Source organism: Chelonia mydas, chromosome 4 (assembly GCF_015237465.2).
Source record: "Chelonia mydas isolate rCheMyd1 chromosome 4, rCheMyd1.pri.v2, whole genome shotgun sequence".
In the NCBI taxonomy this organism is placed as follows: domain Eukaryota; kingdom Metazoa; phylum Chordata; order Testudines; family Cheloniidae; genus Chelonia; species Chelonia mydas.
Genome location: NC_057852.1, coordinates 65,344,167 through 65,367,675, shown reverse-complemented (window position 1 = coordinate 65,367,675; position 23,509 = coordinate 65,344,167). Strand labels below are relative to the sequence as shown.

The 23,509-nt window shown below is 37.9% G+C and overlaps 1 protein-coding gene across 3 annotated transcripts in view; it reads left to right on the top strand.

Annotated features, from left to right (window-relative positions):
• The window catches only part of FSTL5 (follistatin like 5), a 540,589-nt gene that overhangs the window by 307,390 nt on the left and 209,690 nt on the right, over positions 1-23,509 (top strand). For all 3 annotated transcript variants that reach the window (XM_007071285.3, XM_043545924.1, XM_007071286.3), the window contains 2 exons: positions 8,733-8,929; positions 15,722-15,842. In XM_007071285.3, coding sequence (XP_007071347.2) covers positions 8,733-8,929; positions 15,722-15,842 — 318 coding nt within the window. The remainder of the gene's footprint in view (positions 1-8,732; positions 8,930-15,721; positions 15,843-23,509) is intronic.

Sequence of the window (23,509 nt, the reverse complement as noted above, 5' to 3'; positions counted from 1 at the left end):
AAAGTAGTGAAATAAATCATGCATAATTGCGGGGGGAAATGTTGTAGATGCAAGAACCTGAAAACCTTATAGCTGGATTACTTCCTCCCATGGAGCATTCAAGCATTAAAGATGGAAAAGAATAAAACACAGAATATAATTAGTATTTACCACTAGTATCTCCTTTTAAGCTTTTTTCAAGATTATAGTGGTTATGAGAAACATTAAGGGAAAGATTGTACCCAGCTCCTTTGTGCAGATTCAAAAAGGGGGAGATGGAAAAAGGCAGCCACAATGGCTTTGATCGAGGAAAGCATGCAAGCATGAGTTTATACCTAAGCATGTGAGTAATCTTGTGAATTCTAGTGTGACTAAAACTGTGCTATTAATCTTTCCTCCCATGCCCTTTCCCCCTCCTTCCTTTCTTTGGGTATGTCTACACTTCAAGCTGCAGGTGTAAATTCCAGCTTGAGGATATATACCCACATTAGTTGTGACTGATCTAGTGCACTAAAAACAGCAGGAGGGACTAGCCACCCCAAGGGCAAGTTGCTAAATATGTACTCGAGATGGCTAGCCCCTGTGCTGTTTGGACTTCTGCAGCTATCCTTTATTTTTATCATGCTACCATGATCAGAGCTCATACAGGTATGTCTCCTCGAGATGGAATTTTTACATCTCCAGCTCAAAGTATGGATATGCCCTCAGTCATCATGAAGAATGCAACCATCCTGTTTGTTACTCAGACCCATAACCATCTTTTGACTCTGGCCTCTCTCTAGGTCCTCACATCCAGGCTGTGTTTAAATATTGTTGGGACTTCCTTTGTAATACCCTAAGATACAGCTTTTCCTCTCCACCACACAGCTGAAACTCTGGCCTCTTGATTGCTGTAACATCCTCTTCTCTGGTCTTGACAAATACAATCTTGCTTCACATGTAACTATTCATGTGTAACTGCTGCAGAGATAATTTTTCTGTCTTCTCACTTTGGCCATGTCACCCCTCTCGTTTCACCCCTCCATGCTCCCCCAGCTGCTGTTTCTCCATGACATTAAAAACAAATTACTTGTCTTCACTTTCAAAGCCTTCATGTCCTGTCCCTACCCTGCTTACCAACTGTCGTATGCTATTGAGATGTCAACTCGTGCCTCTGCTCTGTCAAAAATGCAAGCCTTCATCATCTACTGGTTAAATTTTCAAACAAGCATCTCACTCACAGATATCTGCAGAGCCACCTCGTTGCCCTTCCTTTAAAGCTCTCTACTTAAAACACTTTGCCATGTGTTCTACAAACAAATGTGAAAATAAATATTCAATGGGTTGCTGAGACCTTTGCCTATCATACTGACCAGCACTCTCTGGTTCCTTGTGCTCTCCCTTTCCATCTATTATATGCCTTGTTGTATTGTGCGTAGATTGTAGGCTCTATGGGGCAAGGACTGCTTTTTAGGTATGTGTTTGTGTAATATTTAACAAAATGGGGAGTTAGTCCATGACTTAGGCTCCCAGCTGCCACAACAATGCAAGTAATAAATAATAGTTCCTTTGATGTCAGCAGGATTACCTATGTATTTAGAGTTAAATATGTATAAATAAATATGTGGTGCCAGTCACTGTCCTTGCACACACTAATTTATCTTTGCCCAGACTACTTCTAAAATTCTGAACCTATGAGGAGTTTCAAACAGATGCTATTTCAAAAATCATACTTTTTTTAAATGACAGAGGAATGTTTTTTCCTTTCCCCTGAAATGTGTATTTTTCTTGAGGCCCATATAAATGGCAATATTCAGTATTAGATCAAGGCTGATAGGTTTATGATCTGTTATCTAGCTGCATAGTTAGGAATAGGAGCTTTATATTTTTGGAAAGAAAAGATTCATAGCTTCCTATCAGGATGCCTATCACTACTTTCTAGCCCTGGAAGTCTCAAAAATATTAAAGTTGAAATATTGAAATACCAGAAAAAATACTTGTGATCACTTTTAGAGGTGTGTGAAATTTTGATTGATTTTTCTCTCCCTATGACTTCTGTACAATTGGACTCATGCTGACTAAGACATTGAGCTATATAGGCAGAAGCATACACAAAGTTATCCCAATTTTTTAAAAGACTCTCTAAAGCATAAATTTCTGTGGTATGTAGGGCATATGAGCATACATGATGGTATAGTATATAAGACTTTATTGGCACTCATTTGGAATGACATAGCTTCACCATTTTAAAGTAATTTTGGCCATGCCAACTTATGCCAATACAAGCTTTACACTATACTACAGTATTGTGTATTCTTAGTGTATTTATATAAATTAGAGGGAATATAGGAATGAGCTGGAAGACAGGAAGTCAAAGCAGCAGTTCTAAATGAAATTTCAAGGAGCTTAGAGGTGAAAAGAAAGGAGAAGGGATGGTAATTGGAGAGGCAGGTCAAACAGAAAATGCTCTCTGATTCTGTTATACTTACTTATTTTACAGATAAAGAGAACTAAAACCAAATTATTTTAACTCCATATTCTTACATATACCTGTTATATCACAAATATAATCATCTTAAACCATTACCAAAGGTTAAACTGCTGCTAACATAAAACAAAATTACTCTGTAGGAACACCTAGTGATGTTGAGAGGTGCACATCATACAAAAGTTTCCAGAGCCTTCACAGCAATTTTGATACAAGGTAGCAAAGTTCAGCATAAGCTAAGTTCTTTCTGTCAAATACAATGAAAAAGAAAGAATGGTAAGGAAAGTTAGACATAACCACACTTTTCTATAGAATTGTCACAGGTTGTGCAGGTTCTTGATTCATTCTTACTCTTAAAGAATGCCAATGGTAGTCTGTACCTTTCTACCCATCCTCGTTTCTTTGACTTGTTACAACGTTAAGAGGAAACTGTGTAGAGAAAATGAAGGCTAAAGAATTTGAGCATGTGTTGAAAAGTAGTTATACTTTTTATTTATATATTTGTTTTGATTTAAAATATGTAAACATGTATATATAACCGCTAAGCAATCTAACAATGAAAACTTAAAATTTATAGGGGTATCAGTCAGCAATATAAGACAATAAAATAAGTTAGCATACTAGCCAGTAAGTACATCAGTAAATTATATATCATCCTCCACCTGGATTCAGCCCTCCCCTGCAGTATTGTCAAATTGATGCCTTTTGCAGTATGCCTGAAGGTCAACACATTCAGGCTATTTTTGCATTATTTATTGATAGCTGTCTTGAACAATTGAAAAGAAACAAACAAAAACAATGGTAACAGAAAACTTATTGCAAGTGTTAGGAGTTATTTTCTTTTATCATTTCTCAGGCAGCAATAGACAAACATAATTATTGACAATGCTTTTATATAATGCTTTTGTACACAATAACTTCAAAGTACTTTACAAGAATTGAGTGCTCTTTCTGTGAGTTAGGGGAGTATTATTCTCATTTTGTAGATGGGAAATGAGGCACAGAGAGGTTAAATAACTTGCCAAGGTCACAAACAGCACAGACCTAACTGTAAAAGAACCTATACAACTAGAGCATTTTAATTACAGTTGTCACCCTATTTTATTTGTATTGGGTGTGAGAAGTACAATGGTATCTGTTTAAATCCTAACTGATTCAGACAAAGAGGGTTTTTTTTTAATACAATAAATAATTGCTATTATTGTCTGTTTTGAAAAAATGGTCATGCTTTGGTGGCTAAATATTGACTATTTTTGTATATCACTCTCAAAGAGATGAAGATTTTGGATCACACATTACTATTGTGGCTGGAATTGTATGTAATTCAGAATCAGGTTGATCTGTAGAGTGAATAGGTACACAGTGAAAGGAAATTACAGCTATTCTCTTACTGAAACAACACCATAGAAAGAATAGGCTTAAACACTGAAGTCTAGTCTAAAATGATCATCTGTAGGAGATGGGCTATAGACATATACAATTGCTTTGTGGATAACATTTACTTCGTTTATAGCTGGCTTGCCCGAGACAAGCCTTGTGATTAATGTTTCAGAATCTATACAATAATTAGCTACCGATTTCTGTCTCAAATTAACTACAAGTAGTTTCTTTCCTAAATCTTTTTTCACATTAAAATTGTTTAACCTAACAATCATTAATGGTATACTAACACAATAAAAACTCTGTTAGTTTTGTGTGTGTGTGTGTAACCAGCAAGTTATACCAAAGGTTATGATTTCCCCTTAGAAAAAAATATTAAATTTCCTACCAAAATCAAAGATATAGGGACCAGAAATTACCTTGATTGTAGAAACCCCATGACAGACTTTTAGTTAAGGAAGTATTTTGTCCATGAAGACTTGATTTATCAGTGTGGTAAGTATACACTGATAGGGGGTGATTTAAAGTATTTAGTTGACAGTGACACCGTTATAGTGTAATTAGAGTGACTGCAGGCAAGAGTTTAGGTGAGAGTTTAACTGCATCCCTCCCTTAATCTATAGTCATGGTGAATCACCTAAAAGACAGTATCTAAATTATTATGCCAATAGTAAATGCCATATATCGCTCTGTATGTAGTCAGTTAATGCAGAACAGAAACAATAGATTCCCCATCATTGTCAAATCTAGATGTAAATTATAATTATGTACTCCACTTTGTCTAAATATAATTACTGTAGTCAATTTGAGATAAGCAAGCTATGTAAATAAAAGACACAGAAACATTTCTATATTTCTCCTCTGCCTGTCATAGTAAGTGTAATTAGTTCAAGTAACTGACCTGTTCAAACTTGAGAACTAAAACGGTTTTCATTAAGGAATGAAAAATGTCTTCATTAGTAAGTGATTGAATTCTTTCAATAAAATTCACTTGCATAATTAGTTCCTTAGTATGTGTAGTGACATTTAAAGTAAAATTATTGAACTTTCACTATTTAAGCGTTATGATTTTTATCTCAAATTAAAGTCAAACTTTAAGTAATTTCGTATCTACAAGAAGATTTGATGCTCCCCATGTGAATCCTTCCCACATAATAATGTTTACAGCTTTATAATACTCCTGTGTGTTAGAAGTGTTATCTCAACTACACAGATGGGAGACCCTAGAGTCAGCTTGGACCAGCTAACAAAGTAAAATATATTGACCTAAGTCTACACTCGAGAAAAAGCTATGTTTTCTTTAGTTAACCTTATTCTCTTTTCAAAAACTAGACAAACCCTAAACCACTTGCCCAAGGTCACATGTTAGATGTCTGTGTCAGAAATAGGAATTGAACTGAGATCTCCTGAGTCTCAGTACAGTACTTTAACCACAAGGCATCTGTAGATGGAATCCTTTGCAAAATTGATAGCAAAGACTGTTAACCCTTTGGTCATGGAGCATACATACGACCCATGAGGCAGGATCTACATATATTATCCAGCATTGAGAAACTAAGAGCTTGTAAGACACAATAAATATTAGATGTGATTCGTCTTTAAGTCTTTGTATGAATGCCACTTGTGGCATGCAACTGGAATCTTTTGACCAGCAGTGTCTGTTGGGGCTATGCCTATGCCAGCCCTGTCCTTGTGCCACTCTCCTCAAGGGCATATGGGACAGAGTGGCCAAACCAATTTAATTTCCTTCTTTGACAGGAGAACTGGCCTAGTAGATAAGGAGGAGCAATAAACGTAATATATCTTGACTTTAATAAGACTTTTGACACAGTCTCAAGTGACATTCTCATAACCAAACTAGAGAAATATGGTCTCAGTGAAATTACTATAAGGTGGATGCACAACTGGTTGACAGGCTATATTCACAAAGAAGTTATCAACAGTTTGCTGACAAACTGGGTGGACATATCAAGTGGGGTCCTGCAGGAGTCTGTCCTGGGTCTGCTACTAGTCAATATATTCATTCATGACTTGGATAATGGAGTAGAAAGTACATTTATGAAATTTGCAAATGAGCTGGGAGGGGTTGCCAGCACTTTGTGACAGGATTAGAAATCAAAATGACCTTAAACAATTTAAGAGCTGATCTGAATCAAGATGTAAATCAATAAAGTGCAAAGTACTTCACTTAGGAAGGAAATGCCAAATGCATAAATACAAAATGGGAAATAATTGACTAGGCAGTAGTACATCAGAATAGGACATGGGGGTTATAGTGGATCACAAATTGAATATGAGTCAACAAGATCAAGAGATCGTGGAGTCATTGTGAATAGTTCTCAGAAAACATCCACTAAATGTTCAGCAGCAGTCAAAAAAGTGAACAGAATGTTGGGAATCACTAAGAAATGGATAGATAATAAGAGAGAAAATTTCATATTGCCTCTACATAAATCTGTGGCACGTCCACATCTTGAATACTGCATGCAGATGTGATCGTCCCATTTCAAAAAAGATATATTGGAATTGGAAAAGGTTCAGAAATGGGCAACAAAAATTATTAGGGGCATTGAACAGCTTCCATCTAAGGAGAGATTAATAAGACTGGGACTTTTCAGCTTGGAAAAGAAACGATTAAGAGGGGATATGATAGAGGTCTATAAAATCACAACTTGTTTTTAGAAAGTAAATAAGGAAGTGTTATTTACTCCTTCTCATAGCACAAGACTAGGGGTCACCAAATGAAATTAATAGGCAGCACATTTAAAACAAACAAAAGGAAGTATTTCTTCACACAGTCACCATGTGGAACTCTTTTCCAGAGTATGTGGTGAAGGCCAAGACTATAACAGGGTTCAAAAAAGAACTAGAGAAATACATGGAGGATAAGTCATCAATGACTATTAGCCATGATTAGCAGGGATGGTGTTTCTTGCCTTTGTTCACCAAAAGCTGTGAATCGGCAACAGGGGACAGATCACTTGATGATTACGTGTTCTGTTCATTTTCTCTGAAGAACCCGGCATGGCCACTGTCAGAAGACAGGACACTGGTCTAGATGGATCTTTGGTCTGACCCAGTATGGCTGTTATGTTCTTTTGTGTGATGCTGTTGCAAACAGAGACAAATATCAAGTGGCTGGGGAGAGGGGACTGTTAAAGAAGTGTCATATGTAAGACACAAAATAAAATTATTCTGATCTACTCTGAACTAGTGAGGCCTTAGCTGGAGTATTATCCATGTCAACTGAGGGTAGGATAAGAAGAAATTGTCTTAGTTTGCAGAAAGGGATATTTAGGTTAAACATTAGAAAATCTTTCTAACTATAAGGATAGTTAAGCACTGGAACAGGTTGTATAGGGAGGTTTTGGATTCCCCATCACGAGAACTTTTTGAGACAAAAAGGTTAGACAAAATCTGGCAAGAATGGTCTCGTACAGTGGTTCTCAAAGCCGGTCCACCGTTTGTTCAGGGAAAGCCCCTGGCGGGCCGGACCAGTTTGTTTACCTGCCACGTCCGCAGGTTCAACCGATCGCAGTTCCCATTGTCCGCGGTTCACCGCTCCAGGCCAATGGGGGCTGCGGGAAGTGGCGCAGGCCAAGGGACATGCTGGCCGCCCTTCCCACAGCCCCCATTGGCCTGGAGTGGCGAACCACGGCCAGTGGGAGCTGCGATCGGCCAAACCTGTGGACGCGGCAGGTAAACAAACCTGTCCGGCCCGCAAGGGGCTTTCCCTGAACAAGCAGCAGACTGGCTTTGAGAACCACTGGTCTAGTATACTTAATCCTGCCTCAGCCAGGGACTAAATGATTTCTGGAGGTCCCTTCTAGTCCTACATTTCTATGATTTCTGTGATCTCAAGAAACAATTGTGTCTTGAAACCTTAAGCTTGTTTCTAATATTAAAACAAAACTTCTCTCTTCACCTTGAAATGTGGCCTGTATGTGCGTGAGGAGGTTAGAGGAAATTAGGAGGTTTTATTACATTTTGTTGTAGAGAAAATAGCTTCTATAGTCACTGTAACCAGGACATGTGCATAATGTAGTCCCTGATTTATAGAAAGACTTGACAATGAAAGGAATAAACTAGATCTTTTTATATGCAGTTCCATCATAGCTGTGTTGATCCCAGGATACAAGAAACACAAGATGGCTGAGGTAGTATCTTTTAGTGGACTAACAGAAGCTGGTCCAATAAAATATATTAACTCGCCCACTTTGTGTGTCTACTAGATCATATGTCATAGATATTCTTGCTCCCTCTTACTCTCCCTCCCCTATTAAAATTAAATTCGTATTCCAGGTGGATAAAGAGGTTGGGTTGGTTTATGAGTACTCACAGTTGTCACTTCTGTTTTTAAAGTCAAATCCTGTTATGAACTGTATACATTTTGTAATATATCATTTTCTATCATGTTTACCATCATTACCACATATATTGTATTGCAATATATACTTTGTTAATGTTCATTCAAAATGTATTATGTATAAAATTCTATGAAAATTTTCCAATAGTCCAGCTCTTAAATGACCTACAAGGAAAAGAATAGCGGACTGCTGGACACTGTTTAAGTTGTTACAAAATGTTTTTAATGGTAAGTCTTGTGAGACAGAAAACTAAGCAAACACATATGATTGTTACACCTTTATAAACCTATTTGGCCTCACCCAAAGCACATATAGGTAAATGGAAAGCCTCCCACTGATTTGGATTCAGCCTTTATAGTACAGATCTCTAGCTCACTAGATGTACAAATGAAAACGGCAATGCACCCACATGTGTCAACCCTGTTGGATAGTGTTGGTAAAAGAAGATATCGCTGTCTTCTGTATTTGCATATTTTCTTTATCCATTTAAACAATTTTTAAAATCTGCCTCAAAATTATCTTGTGCATTTCCTTTCCAGGGGACAAGTGCACATCCACTGAATACAGCAAAGTGAAAAATATGTTGTTGGATCTACAAAACCAGAGATACATTGCGCAAGCAAAAGAAAAAAATGCTGAAGATAAAATGATTTTAAAGAAATTGCTGGTGGATCAAATGTTTAAATATTTTGATTCTGACAACAATGGACTTGTGGACAGTAATGAACTCTCTCAGGTAAGATTTGGATTTTGCTTTCCTCAGCACAATACCTCTTCACTTTGCCTGTGGTCAAGTTTGCAAAATCTCTACTGCGGTGTAGATATGTGGTATGTGGTGTCCTTTGATGCAACCCTTTTCCTTCATTTGATACTTACATGTCGGCTTAATAGATGTGAAACTTCACTTAAGGATTTAAGACTGCTTGAAAAGGATTATTATTATCCTGAGTCATTAAGACAATGTTAAGGTTGAAATAAGTCAGGAAATTCAAAAATTCTGTAAAAATGTTGACCAGGCTGAACTGCACTACTTAATCTTGTATCCCAATATAATCTTCATACCATTCCATTCTGTATATAATGTCATGGGGTGTATGTACCCCACGTCAGCCCAGCAACCAAAGGGTTAACACAGGCATTGCCAGCCACTGCTTGCTGTCAGCCTCATAACAGCTAAGAGACAAAAAAGCTTGGAAGCAGAGGGGTAGGGCAGCTCCCAGAAAAGTGAACTGGCTGGAAAAAAGAACTCCTGTCAGCAAGCTGCTGAAAAGCTACTTGGGTACAACACCCTAGAAAGAGATGACCAGACCAACACACCGAAGAGCCTGCGGAAACCCAGGGGAAGGTAGGAAGGAGCTCAGGCCACATCCAGAGTTGACAAACCCTGATCTAGCTTGAGGGCCCTGAGCTGGAACCCAGTGGAGTGAGTAGGCTTAGGGCCCTACCATGCGCCTAATGGACTTAAGAGCATAGAGGGCTTCCAGATTCCTGGGGACCAAGGATAGACTAACAGCCCCAGCAGGCTGAGTAAATTCAGGTGCAATGCCCGGTCTGGCCACAGGCGGTGCCACTGCACTGACACATCAACTGACATGCCACATTTTACAGGGGAAAACAGAAGTGCTTAAAAACACATTATTGGTACTATTAGTCATATCTCTTCATCTGTAAAGCCAGGTAGCCTAGTTAGTTAATCCAATTCTACAGACAAATTTTAAAAACTTTCTAAAATACCTAAAATAGATTTTCTATATGTTATATCATAATTAAATATTGGACCTAACATGATCTAAGAGGGCTAGATGCATATGTCTTATACTATTAGGAAGAGGGATTCATAGCTTTTGTATGCCAGCAAACTCCAATTTTTAAATCTGTCTTGAAATATATGACCTTGAACCTGTCACTGGTCCAAACATTGCCTATCTTGGATCTCAGTCAAATAAGTAGTTTGGTGGAAAAAAGAAAACCTATCCCTATCATGTACTTTATTTAAAGAAAAAAAAAACAGATTGGAGGTATTCTGAAGGCAAGTTAGATATAGTCCTAGCAGAGATGTGTTAATGAGCCAAATGAAAGTCAGTTGGTTAAAGGTGCAAGATAAAAGTGATATGCAGTTAATCATATGAATAGCACAACTATGTCTGTGTGTAAAGCTGAGTGTCAGTGTTGGAAATTGTTTACAATGGGTTGGAAAAGTGAATAACAGTGAACAACTCAGATGAATCAGTTGGAGACTTCACTGAAATAAGGACAGCAGGATTTGGTTCCTGATTGGAGTATTTTGGTTCACCAATCATGAAATTTCTTCCCACAATATGTGAGATGCAAATACCTTTCCCAGCAAAGGGATTATGGCATTTGCAGTGGTAAAGCTGTCTCCTTTTATGAATTGTTAAAACTGATATTTCCAAGAGTGAGATCTTTCCAAAAAGTTAATTTATTTAATGTATCATTACAATATCTAAAGTTGGCCAATAATTAATCATTTTCTCTTTCATTTGAACAACCATAATCCTGATGTGATTTGTTATTAACAAATGATTATGTGATTTACTATAATTTAATACAGCATTACAGCTCAAGAATATATTTACCTCAGTTATCCAGTGTAAATATGTGACACATTGTGTAGTCTTTACTCATGCTAGTGACCACTTACTTATGCAACTATTTTAATGGTCACTAATAGGACTACTCATGTGGGTAAGTGCTAACCCAGGATGGGTAAAGTTTGCACAATCTAGACCATACTGATTAAGATTTCATCTTTCCCCCTCTCTCAGAAATAACAGTGATTCAAAATATCTTAACAATTTGTAACAATAGGAAAATTCAGTCAAGATTGAAGGCATTTGGTACCTTGCAGGATCAGACTTCAGGTTAACCAGAATAAAAGAAGATAATACATTGGCCCTGCTGGTGGTTAGCTATGAATAAGGTTAAGATTCTGTTACAGATATTTTTGGTAAAAGTTAGGGACAGGTTGCGGGCACTAAACAAAAATTCATGGAAACCCACTACCTGTCCCTGACTTTTACTAAAAATACCCTGATGGAGGAGAGGACTAACAGTCAGAGCGCTGCCAGGGGCTGACCTCCAGCAGCTTCTCCAGTTCTTCTGCTGCTCCTGCTGCAGGGGATGATCCAACCCCATCTGATGCTCCAGCGGCACTGAGGACTGCTGCTCCAGCCAGCTGTTCCAGCACTGACACTGCTCCTGCCACAGGGGATGACCACTGCTGCTCCAGCCCTGAGGGGGCTGATCCAACCCCAGCCATTGCCCTAGCGGCCCTGGGGCTGACAGCTGCTTCAACCCTGCTGCTGCAGAAGTAGTTATGGAGGTTCCGGAAAGTCACAGAATCCATGACCTCCGTGATAGAATCGTATCCTTAGCTATAAATTGCATCTGGCAAACTCACTTTCTAGCTATCTGTTCTCTCGCACACACATAAAACAAACTATTATTTAATGCCTGTTTATAAACTCTGCCTGTTTTCTTGTTGTTGCAGATCTCTTTGTTACTTAAGTTACTTTATACTGCTATGGGTGTGGGTATGAGAGAGAGAGAGAGAGAGAGAGAGAGAGAGAGAGAACAAGGATCCAAAGTATTATGGGGAGACATGGGAATAAAACTGTGCTTTTCCGGTGAAGAATGCAGTTGTTCCCATATGGTGGGATTGACCTTTTACAAACAGTAAACCACCTTTCTTTTTTGCCATAAGTGTTCACTGAAAGGTATTTGGGCTTTTAATACGCTTCATCAAACTCAACTAGACATATTGAAGTGCATTTTTTTGCAGTACTATAACAAAAAGATGAAACAATTTTATACTTGATTAAGTCCCCAGACGCTATATTTTGTTTTGCTACTGTATTTACTCGTTATGCTTGGGGGCCATCCAAAAGAATGTATACTGATGAAAAAGGGGGAAAATCTCCTAAAAGACTTGATCCAAAAGCAGGTTAAGCATGTCAGGTAGAATAATGATGAAGAATGAGGTCTGCTTCACACTCTTATTCGTGACCTACTGTTTAGAGTATCAGATGTCAAGATATATATTTTTCTTTTCTTGTTTTTTTTTTTTTTTTGGTTTAAAATATGACAAATGAAAACATTTAGTGGGATATTTTTTAAAACTCATAATTATTCTTTCGTATTTTGATATTGTCTCAGTTTGAATACATTCCAGTTAAGGTGGTGGGAGACTTGTTATGTATTAGTAAATTGACTTATGAAGTTGACTGCTATTTCCAAGGGTGAGGCATTGAAGCTATAGAAAAAACTTTAAACTCAGATGAGGAATACACCTTTTTAATGTATTGCCAAAAATTTTACACTGCAAGCAAAAGTGGAGGCCTAGTGTCTGATTTCTCATGAAGCACAGCAATGTAAACAAGACTCCTATTTATACTTGGGATGTTTGTACTAGATACAGGACAAGCACAATTTAAATATACAGTATGTCACAAGGCTAGCTGCACCTTTGATCTCTCTGAGTGCATCCCCCTCAGGTGTTAGACGTCTTGCCTTCACCTATTCTGGATGGAATGTCATGGTTTTCCCTACTCTTTAGACCAGGTCCAGGGTACACCCTGTGTACCAACTGTGATTGCTCAGCAGGCATGTGATCATGTAATTAAGGAATGTGTTAAAATGCATAAGGCACTAGGGGACTGAATTTAGGTTGCATAGGCAACCGTAATCCTGGCATTTCCTAATTCTTTGAATGCTTAACTTTGCAAACTTAATAATGTTCTTTAAAAGTGTGTATGTGTGGTTTCCTAGATTTTTTTTTTAAAAAGCCAACATAAAGAACAGAAGTTGTATCATATGACAGCATATTGGTACCCATGTGGCTCATCAGCAGGGTTTGGGACCTTTAGACCCAATGTACAGACCCATTGTACTCTGCCATTTGAGTAACTAATAGTAGTAGGTTGTTAAATTATATGAGTTAGTGCTGAAAGGAGGTGGGATACTTTGCCAGAGAGTTTCACAGCTATTTGCTGACAGAAGACTCCACCCATTTCCCCCCAAGCTTATGACCCCTTCTCTGTCTCTTTTGACCTGGCCCAGTATTGTCTCTTTGTTACCCATTGCTCCTCATTCTAGTTCCATTCTTCTCACATTACCAGTGCCAGTCTCCACTCCTGACGTTTTTAATCCCGTTTTTAATCTTTACCAAGCCATTCTTAGTTTCCCCCTACCCTCTGCCTGCCTCCTGATTTCTCGTCCCTCCTCTTGCACTGCCATGGCTTTCTTTCTTTCCCCACCTCTGCTCCCTGTTGCACTGATTTATGGTACCAGTATCCTCGCCCAGCTTTCGTTTGCTCCTGCTATTCACCCAATCTCAGTCTCACTCTCACTCACTGACTCCCAGTCCCCCTATTCCATTTTCAATCTGTTTTCTAGTCCCATTCCCCCTGCTTTCCAACTCCCAGTTCCAGTTTCGTTTTCTTTGCTTCCCCCCCTCCCCCCCCCCCATCCAGTTCTGGTCTCCCCCTCCCTGGGTCTTCATTCCAATAGATTTCACCACACATACACACACTCAACCCCAGCTCTTGTCCCCATTGCATTTGACTCAAGTGGGGCCCAGCAATAATTAGGAGCATAGGAGAGACAGGGTTCCTGCTGTCAGTTCAGATGCCTGGCCCAGAGTAGCTATTATGTGGAAAGTGAGTTTTTGCCCTTGTAGCCCTGGCCTGGCCTTGACAGTGCAGGCTCTGTTGCTCTGAGGGATTCTGTGTACACAAAGTTCTGTTTTCATGAGCCAACTGTGAATTTTAACATCCACAAGCATCTCAAATTTAGAAGTTAATTAGCTGAAACTTGTAAGACTTCTATAACAGTGAGATTTCCAAATGCTATAAGCACAGTAACTAACTTGGAATGTAAGGTATGTATATTTAATTGTCTTTGGCTGCATTTCTGCCTTTTATCAGCCAGCTAAGGAGATGTTTGAGTGGTTAAAGACATCATTGCATAGATTCCATACAGCATCCTTTTTCTGCATTCTGGTGGCATTAATCGTAATAAACAAGCTACATAAATAATGCATAATAGTACTAATTTTCTTCAGGTAACATCTTATTTAATAACTAAACTATTTGCATGGTGTTTTTTATGGTTTTTGTGCTTGTGCTTCTATAAATTATCATTTATAAATTATTAACGAGGTCATTATACATTTTTAAAGAATTTTGTACAGCTCTATAGGAGAGCCATCCCATCTTTTAGGGAAAAATAAGTTTGCACTTCCTATCTTTAGGCTTATTGGTCCTTTTGTTTTATGGTATTTGCATGTTTGGAAATGTTTTCATTTGCCCTAAGGAGAGCTGTGAATTCAGTTGTCAGCATTGCTCCTTTCTGCTCTTGTTGTCCCTTGGGTGGAGCAATTGGAATATCCCAATTACATATTTGTGAAACAGTCTGAATCCTCTACATTTGGTTTTGGGAAAACATAGCATTCAAAATTAATAGTGTAAACTGTAATATCTCTTCAGTTGAAGTATAGGTTTTTATTATTTATTTGTTTATATTTATTTAAGAGGGAGAAAGTATATGTTTTATATTGAATTGAGCTGTGTTCACTGCAGAAGTTTGAGCTTCTTGCAGCATTACAACAGTTGACTGTGTTTTCTTTGATTCTTATGGATGCATAATTAAGTTTTCTCTTTAAGCTGTGCTGTAAAACACAGGCCTTGAGCATTTGTTGTTATGAAAGATCTCATGGCACTTTTAAGATATTAGGTGCATCAATGGGATTTGCAGACTAGCATCTGGCAATTTTTGGTGTAATCTACATTTGTCCTTGCAAAGTCTAGAGACTGAATAGAAATGATGCACAAATTAGAAGAACATTCCTTCAGCAGAGGTTCATTAGTGTTAAAATCTAATAACCACTAATTATAATCCACTTACAAAATGGATGCCCCCCTCGTGGAGACACTGAGATATCTTTTGAGGTCTTTTATAACAGGTTCTTAGTAAATATAATAGGCTTGTCAGACGTGTATAAGAAGTTGATGTAATTGCTGGTGTAATAAGAATTGGAACCAAACGAAAATAAAAAAAGTTCTGATTTGGGGTGAGGGAAAGGGAGGGTAATAGGAGGGAGAGACTTACTATTAATCCATGTTGTTATAAGGAGGACAATGTCCTTGTTCATGCATTTCATTTTTTTTTTTTTTTTGGTCAATGTCATTGTAAAGAATTTCAATACAGTGAAATCTTACTTGCAAACCAGAATATCTATGCAATGTTATTACATACTATGCCAAAGTATATATTCGTCATATTTCACAAACTTTGGTGTAAACTCATTGGCACTGACTTAAAGGTATTAAATTTCTAAACTGTAATAAATAATTATAAAGCAAGTGGAAATCCCCAGCTTTACGCAGTTTCAGTTCATTGCCCCAAGCAGCCTTAAAATGTTTCTAATAATCATTTAATAGATCAATTAATTATACCGCAAAACTCTAAGAGTTCAAATGTAATTTCATGGTTATAATTTTCTTGTCAGGTAATAAAACAGGATGAGCTTGGCAAGGATCTGTCTGACTGCTCTCTATTCGATCTGCTGAAATATGATGATTATAACGGTGACAAGCACCTACTTCTAGAAGAATTCTACAGAGCATTTGGTAAGTACAAGATTTTTTTCTACTCTTCTCACAATTTTCTCTTTCTGTCTCACTTTTTAAAAATAAAATGTCCTAATTTGAAGTGCCATGATGCACAGTGAGCACAACTTGATCATTATGATGTAGGGAAACATCCTGAAACAGAAATCAATAGGAGATGCATTTGTGTCCAGTTTTCTCAAGACAATGCTTCTGATAAAGGGGCATTTGTAGAAGATCAGATTTTCTGCCAACAAACGAATGTACGGATGCACTAGTGAAAAGCTACTGTATTCAAGATCAGGTTGTAATCTGTAAAATTGGTCAAGCCACATCCCTTTTCTATATTCTGATTGCTACAAGCCTAACAGATACAGGTATTCATTTCATGCTGATATACCCCTGCTGTGCTTGTTCAACAAAATATATTGAAGGGTACTCTATAGAGGATTCGTAAAACAAGGTGAATTTTCAGTGTAACTTGTGGGTGATCCTTGTTTTTTGACAACCATCCCTCATTACTGGATCTCCAAGGTGTCTGGGAACAAAAGTTTACTGCTATATGGTATTGTTGCATCTCCAGACACTGCTGTTCTCCCTGTCTCTGTTCCATGACCCCAATTTTTTGGCTAGCTGCTTGAGTCAAAAGGGGGAACAGTTTTCTTTTCTGCTTACCACTACAAAATGTTAGAGGAGTCCATATTTAAAATTGGGAAGCTATTGGAAAACAAATGGGAGGTGATGGATAATGGAAGCATTGCTACACAGCCACCTTAGATTTTTCTGTTAGGAAATGAAAAGGTGGATTCACCTCTTACTGTTTTCCAACTGATGTAACTGCATTGATTTTAAGGGGCATATAATTTACATTTATATAAGTGAGAGCAGAGCAGTCTGGGAGTGTAAGGTGTGTTTGGGTGTTAATTCTCACTCAGATCACAAGTGGAAATTAATTTGGTGTCTTCTTCCTAGTTGCTGTGTGCAGGGCAAAGGTAAGCCATTTCATAATTTGCCACATTCTGGCATAATCAGCAGTGAAACCTGGGAGTGTTGAAGGTCAGTCTTGAGAATCAGTGACAGAGCTACGTGGAGAAACCTGCACAACTACTGCATGCACTAGCTCTGGTGCTGGCTATTAGTTGCTATTTGTCCTTTTCATACATGAGAGCCAAACTTCACCCTTTTGCAAGGGAAATAATTGAGTGTATCCAGAAATATCACACTCCTGCTCTTTGAAATGTGCAAGCATGATGATCATTTATAAATGATTCCATATGAATTATTCTGTATGGCTTTAAGGAAGGGAGTACTAGTGGCACCTTAGAGACTAACCAATTTATTTGAGCATAAGCTTTCGTGAGCTACAGCTCACTTCATCGGATGCATTCAGTGGATGAAGTGAGCTGTAGCTCACGAAAGCTTATGCTCAAATAAATTGGTTAGTCTCTAAGGTGCCACTAGTACTCCTTTTCTTTTTGTGGATACAGACTAACATGGCTTCTACTCTGAAACCTGTATGGTTTAAAAATTCTTAGGAAAGGCCAGTGGATACATTATTGTTCAACTTAAATTATGTGTGCATATTAAACCTTTTGTGAAAACAATAAAAGTTATTCGTCCCCTTGTTGATATATGCAGGGTCCACCAGGAAGCTAGTGTATGACACATGATATGTCTGTATAATGGTTTTTTATCATGAAAGATTAAGAAAATGAAGATAGGCATAGTATTAAATAGTTTACATCACATACTTTATGTATTGTTACATACGTTGTTACACTCTTGGTTGTAGCCAGTGAGAATCTGGACATTTAAACAAGATACTGAATACGATTGTTAGGGATTGGATAACTCATTTAAATAAACTTTGATCCATTTAAACTATTTCTGGGGCAGATTTTCAAAAAATCATTCTCTGATTTTAAATGTGCAATTCTGCTTATGCAATCCATTTTGGGTACATTAATACAGTTAAGAAGTTTTACTATTTGTGTTATGGGTCAGATAGGTAAAGTGGGTGAGGGAATATCTTTTAGAAGACAAATTTTTGTTGGTGAGAGAGACAAGAATTTGAGCTTGTAAAGAGCTCTTCTTCAGGTCTGGGAAACTTAGTGTCACTGCTAAATACAAAATGGAACAGAATATTTAGCATAAGTACTTACCACACATTTCAACATCCCTCCCGTCACAGAGAGGAAAGGAAAGGGGAGGAAAAAACAGCGGTGGGAAGGGTTTCTATTGGGTTATATATAGTTGTAATAAGTCCAGTGTCTCTATTCAATCCATGATTTTTAATGTCTAGCAAAATTAGGAATTTAAGCTCCCAGGCTCGTCTTTTGAAAGTGTGGTGCAGGTTTCCTTGGAGGATGCGAACTGATAGGTCAGCTATGGAGTGAAAACTTAGATGTGTCTGTGGACCCTCAGGGGTCTGTAGACCCCAAGTTGAAAACCACTTTTTGTAGTAACAACCACCTTTTGCAGACCCCTTAGACATAGTCTGTGGACCCACTGGGGTCTGTGGACCCCATATTGAAAACTACTTTTTTAGGCAATTAAATTTCATTTCAATATGCGGACAAGGACCAGAGTGCAATATCTGTTTTAATTAATTATCTTTTGTTTCATTAGCATCTCCTAATAGTTTTTTTTTTTTTCCCCAGCAGTGTAGTTGATTATAGCCTTGACTATATAGTCACATAAAGATTGTAAGTTCAGAATCAAATATGACCATGAATTACATTGTGAGTTTTACGATAAGGCTCCAGTCAGGCAATATGAACTTGTATTTTTCTTCTATTAATAACTACCTTCAGGACAAAGAGAAATCATCCATTTTAAAGATTATAATACATATTTTAGATTAAAGAGGTTGGTTTTCTTGATAATAAACTGGTAGTTGCCTAGTGTAAAGATTAACATATTATATTCATATTCATTTACTGCTAATTATTTAGACAATATCTCTTCAGCTGACAAAATGCATTTGAGATAAATACTGGGGGGTGTTTCCCACTTTTTCAATGCAAGTAAAATAAGTATGTGTGAAATAAGCAAATATAACCCCTTAAATATGCAGTTCATTTAAATTTGCGGTTTTTTAAGTTGTGTGTATTTGTACTCTACTTTTACCAACTATCAGTTCATATAACAGTGTTGCTGACAAAAGTAGATGTCATCATTCCTAGGAAGATTTGTAATTTAAATAGTAAGTGGTGTGTTGGGTTAAACCTCCATTAAACAGCTGTGAGCTCCACTTTTCATTTAAGATAGCTGTCAGAGACAGCTAAGTGGCACCCCTTAAAACAAAGGTCTCTTTCAAGTATCAGTGGGTTAGTGTAGTCTGGTATTTCTGGTATTTATTGTAAGGGAGAATACAGAGTGACAGACTGTATCTCTTGGGATGAAGTAGCCTAGAGTTATGGTCCTTAAATTCAGGGCTTTTCCTCTTCTGTGAGTAGGTGATGAAGTCAATAACAGCGAGGGGAGAACTGCTTCTGACAGAACTCTGTTTTGAAATCTAGTGACTTGGGCCCCAGTTAATCAAGATAATTCAACATGTTTGGAAATGTAAGGATCTGAGTTGTCCTATTGGTTTCAGTAGGGCCTTGGCATTTGTGGGGTTTTCATATTTTGAGGCTTTTGTTCTTTTACCCTTAATATACATATGCCAGTGTTAGCCGTTTTACATATATCATGAGCTTTTGGGGGGCTACAGATTATATTTCCAGGCCTGCTATTTGAATGGCACAATCACAAAGGAGCAAAACTAATTATTTCCAATAATAGTCGGGGTAAAAAGGAAAAAATTAACCTGAATATTAGGAAAAGAATTCCTAATCAGATCTTGTTAGACTTTGGAACAGTCTCTCAGGGCAAGACTCATAAACAGGGATCATTAAATCTAAAATGATAAAGATATATTTAAAGCAGGGACATGGAGTATGTAACATAGATAAAGTTTTCCCTACCCTTCTGATTCTACCTGACCACCTTTTTAGGTCAAAACGGAATTTTTCACTGTCTGGTGTGTAGGTTGGAAAAGGTTGAATATTGACTCTCATTATAGCTGCTCAAACTTGGAATTTCTGTTCCATAGGAAATTCTAACATATCAGAAGAAGTTTTTGTTCAGATTCAGGTTTTTGTTTTCTCTTGTTTTTTCGTTTTTGTTTTTGTAATGAGAAATTTCCTGTGGAAAGGAAATTTTGGTTCTGAAAAATTGGAACATTTCCATTTGAGTTATCTGCCACCGAATGGGAAGCTTAGAAACCAGGAAATACTTGGCTCAAGCTTGGACTCCTACAGCTTCCAGGGCCACAAAGGCCCTGAGGAGTAGGGAGACTAGAAGCCTTGAGATCTCCATCTGGAAGCAAGGCCCCCAGGACTGCAGGGCTCTCAGTTTCCTCTAGACAGACTGCTGAGGTGCCAGGGAGGCAGGAACCTGTGTGGTTTCTACAAAAGCTTTGTTGAAATCAAGAGGTTCCTGCAAATGTTTTGAGTTCAAAGAATGAGCATTTGTTGACCGAAATGATGTCTGTTGGAAAAATTCAGACTGACTCTAGTTATCACATGGTTCTGAAGTTTAGGATATGGATAGCCCATGTGTGTGGGTAAAATATAATATATATAATGTAAGCGCACACACATTCACACACACAACAGACCAAATGAAAGTAAAGTCAAAGGGATTTATATTTATGAATACCTCTTTTAATAATGGACAAATAATACATGTATTTTGTCTCGGAGGAGTGGCTGAAACATAAGACGATGGAGCTAGTCAACAAGTAGAGGAATCAAGTACAGAATATTCAGAGTTTTAGGTTCTGTAAATTAAAAATTATTCACAAAAGAAGTCTTTTATTTTTCAAGGATTTGCTGACTTTGTATAATTAATTGGGCAAAAAAGTTCATTAGTGCAGAGTTAAGGTTTCCCAGTGCCAGCTTGTGCCCTTCCAGCATGTCAAGTTCAGCAAAACTCAAACTTCAGAAAAAACAGCATTAAGGTAAACACCCAGCTATCCTTAACTTTGCTTTCCTGGAGCTGCAACAGCAACTGGGAATTATCTGCATTCACTGCCCTGCATTCACTGTGTGAGTTTTAGCAGCATTAAATGCTTTGAACGGTGGAGGCAGTAGGTGGGGCAGGTTGGTAGAGGTATATTAGGCCCTATGATGGTGTCCCCTGAATAGATATGTGGACACGGTTGACAACGGGCTTTGTTGCAAGGATAGGTTCCTGGGTTAGTGTTTTTGTTGTGTGGTGTGTGGTTGCTGGTGAGTATTTGCTTCAGATTGGGGGCTGTCTGTAAGCAAGGACTGGCCTGTCTCCCAACATCTGTGAGAGTGATGGGTCGTCCTTCAGGATAGATTGTAGATCCTTGATAATGCGTTGGAGAGGTTTTAGTTGGGGGCTGAAGGTGATGGCTAGTGGTGTTCTGTTATTTTCTTTGTTGGGCCTAGGTTCCCCTCCCCCCCCCACTCTCCTGCTGGTAATAGCTCACCTTACCTGATCACTCTTGTTACAGTGTGTATTGTAACACCCATTGTTTCATGTTCCTGTGTATATAAAATCTCCCCACTCTATTTTCCACTACATGCATCCGATGAAGTGAGCTGTCCTCATGAAAGCTTATGCTCAGATACATTTGTTAGTCTCTAAGGTGCCACAAGTACTCCTTTTCCTTTTGTGGATACATACTAACACGGCTGCTACTCTGAAAACTTTCCTGGGAACCTTCAGGCCAGCCCTGAAAAAATGGAGAATGGGGTCTTACAGTGACATGTAATCATGTCACCTGGTACTGGAATCCATCTTAAACCTTATGCTTTTCCATTTAGAAGGAGGACTGGGGACACAGAGAGACAAAATATCTCCGCCTTGTGCCAAAGCTATAAAGGGGGGTGGAACAGAACAAAGGGGGCTGCCTGTCATGAGAAATCCCCTAGGTGCCACCTGAGCTGGAACTAACAAGAACTGTACCAGGGGAAAGGATCGGGCCCAGACTAAGAAGGAGTCTGGCCTATGAAAGAAGCTTATTGGAACATCTCTGTGGGTCAGATGTACCTGTATCCAGTTTCTTAAATGAATGAGGCTTAGACTTGTGTGTTTTGTTTTATTTTGCTTGGTAACTTTTTTGTCCTGTCTGTTATTACTTGAAACCACTTAAATCCTACTTTTTATACTTAATAAAATCACTTTTGTTTATTAATTAACCCAGAATAAGTGATTGATACCTAGGGGAGCAAACAGCTGTGTATATCTCTCTCTCAGAGTTATAGAGGGTGGACAATTTATGAGTTTACCCTGTATAAACTTTATACAGAGTAAAATGAATTTATTTGGGGTTTGGGTCCCATTGGGAGCTGGGTGTCTGGGTGCTGGAGATAGGTGACTTGCTGAGCAGTTTTTGGTTAAAGTCTGCAGCTTTGGGGGTGTGGACCAGACCTGGGTCTGTGTTGCAGCAGACTGGCATGTCTGGCTCAACAAGGCAGGGTTCTGAAGTTCCAAGTTGGCAGGGAAAACGGGCTCAGAGGTAATTCCAGCACATCAGGTGACAGCCTCAAAGGGGTCTCTGTGACCAAACCCATCACAAGGGTCTCTGTGACCAAGCCCTTAGTTTACTGAATTAGGTAAGGGAACATGTTGCCTTCCCCAACAGACCTCTCAGAATATATAAGTTTACCACAAAGGCTTGTCCATCTGTTTTTGTTTGTTTTTATTTTTGTTATATTTTTTTTACTCATTTGCTTCTTTCACTGCCTCAGAGAAGAAGGGAGCTTAGGGACTCTGTTTACATGAATAGGTAAATATTAATTAGATTATTAACCTTAATCGCAGACAAGAACAATTTTCAGAAAAGCCTTTCAGTACTGTCTAAATTACTTAGCTTTACTGAGCATTCATGTTAGTCTCAATATACAGAAGGATAGATTATGTTTCAAGTTGCTCTTTTGGAGTAAGCACCTACGTAGTATCACAAGAGATCTGTTAGAAATGTCTAAGATACACAGGACTGGGCTTAATTTAAAAAAAATGTTTTCAAGTTTGCAAAGCTTTTGTAGAACTTTGTGGTGTAGAAGGTGGATAAATTATTTTACTGAATGTTTTTAAATATGAAATGCATACAATGTGAACAAAATCAGCATTAAAAAAAATCTCTCTATTTCAAGGAACAATATTAGAGGGGGAAACCCTTTTAGTTTCATTCTGTTGCTTTAGAAAACAACATCATGGCAAAATGTACTGATTTCAGGAAATTCCATTACAAACTCCATTCCCAAAAGTAATAAGCACATTTTCAAGAATTACTATGGTATTAATCCATAGCTTTTCACTCCTGTATCCTTTTTTTCCCTTTAGTGTTGTGCTCCCATAACGTGCTATCATACTATGATTTCTTTAAGTTCATGTCTTGCCTACATCAAAGACCTGGAAAGAGATTATTGCTCACCAACTGAAATAAAAATAAATGTAATATTGGATGTAAGAATTTATAGAAATCTTCAAAGACAGGGTGGGGGTAAATAGTTAATTCTTATTCTATATGTAGTCAACTTATTATACTTGGTTTTGAAATAGATAATCAAAGCTTTTTTTTTCATATCACTTAACACAACAAACTTAACAATTCAAGAAACTACTAAAGTTTATTACACCCTGGTTTTCCTCTTTTAAAATGGGTAATA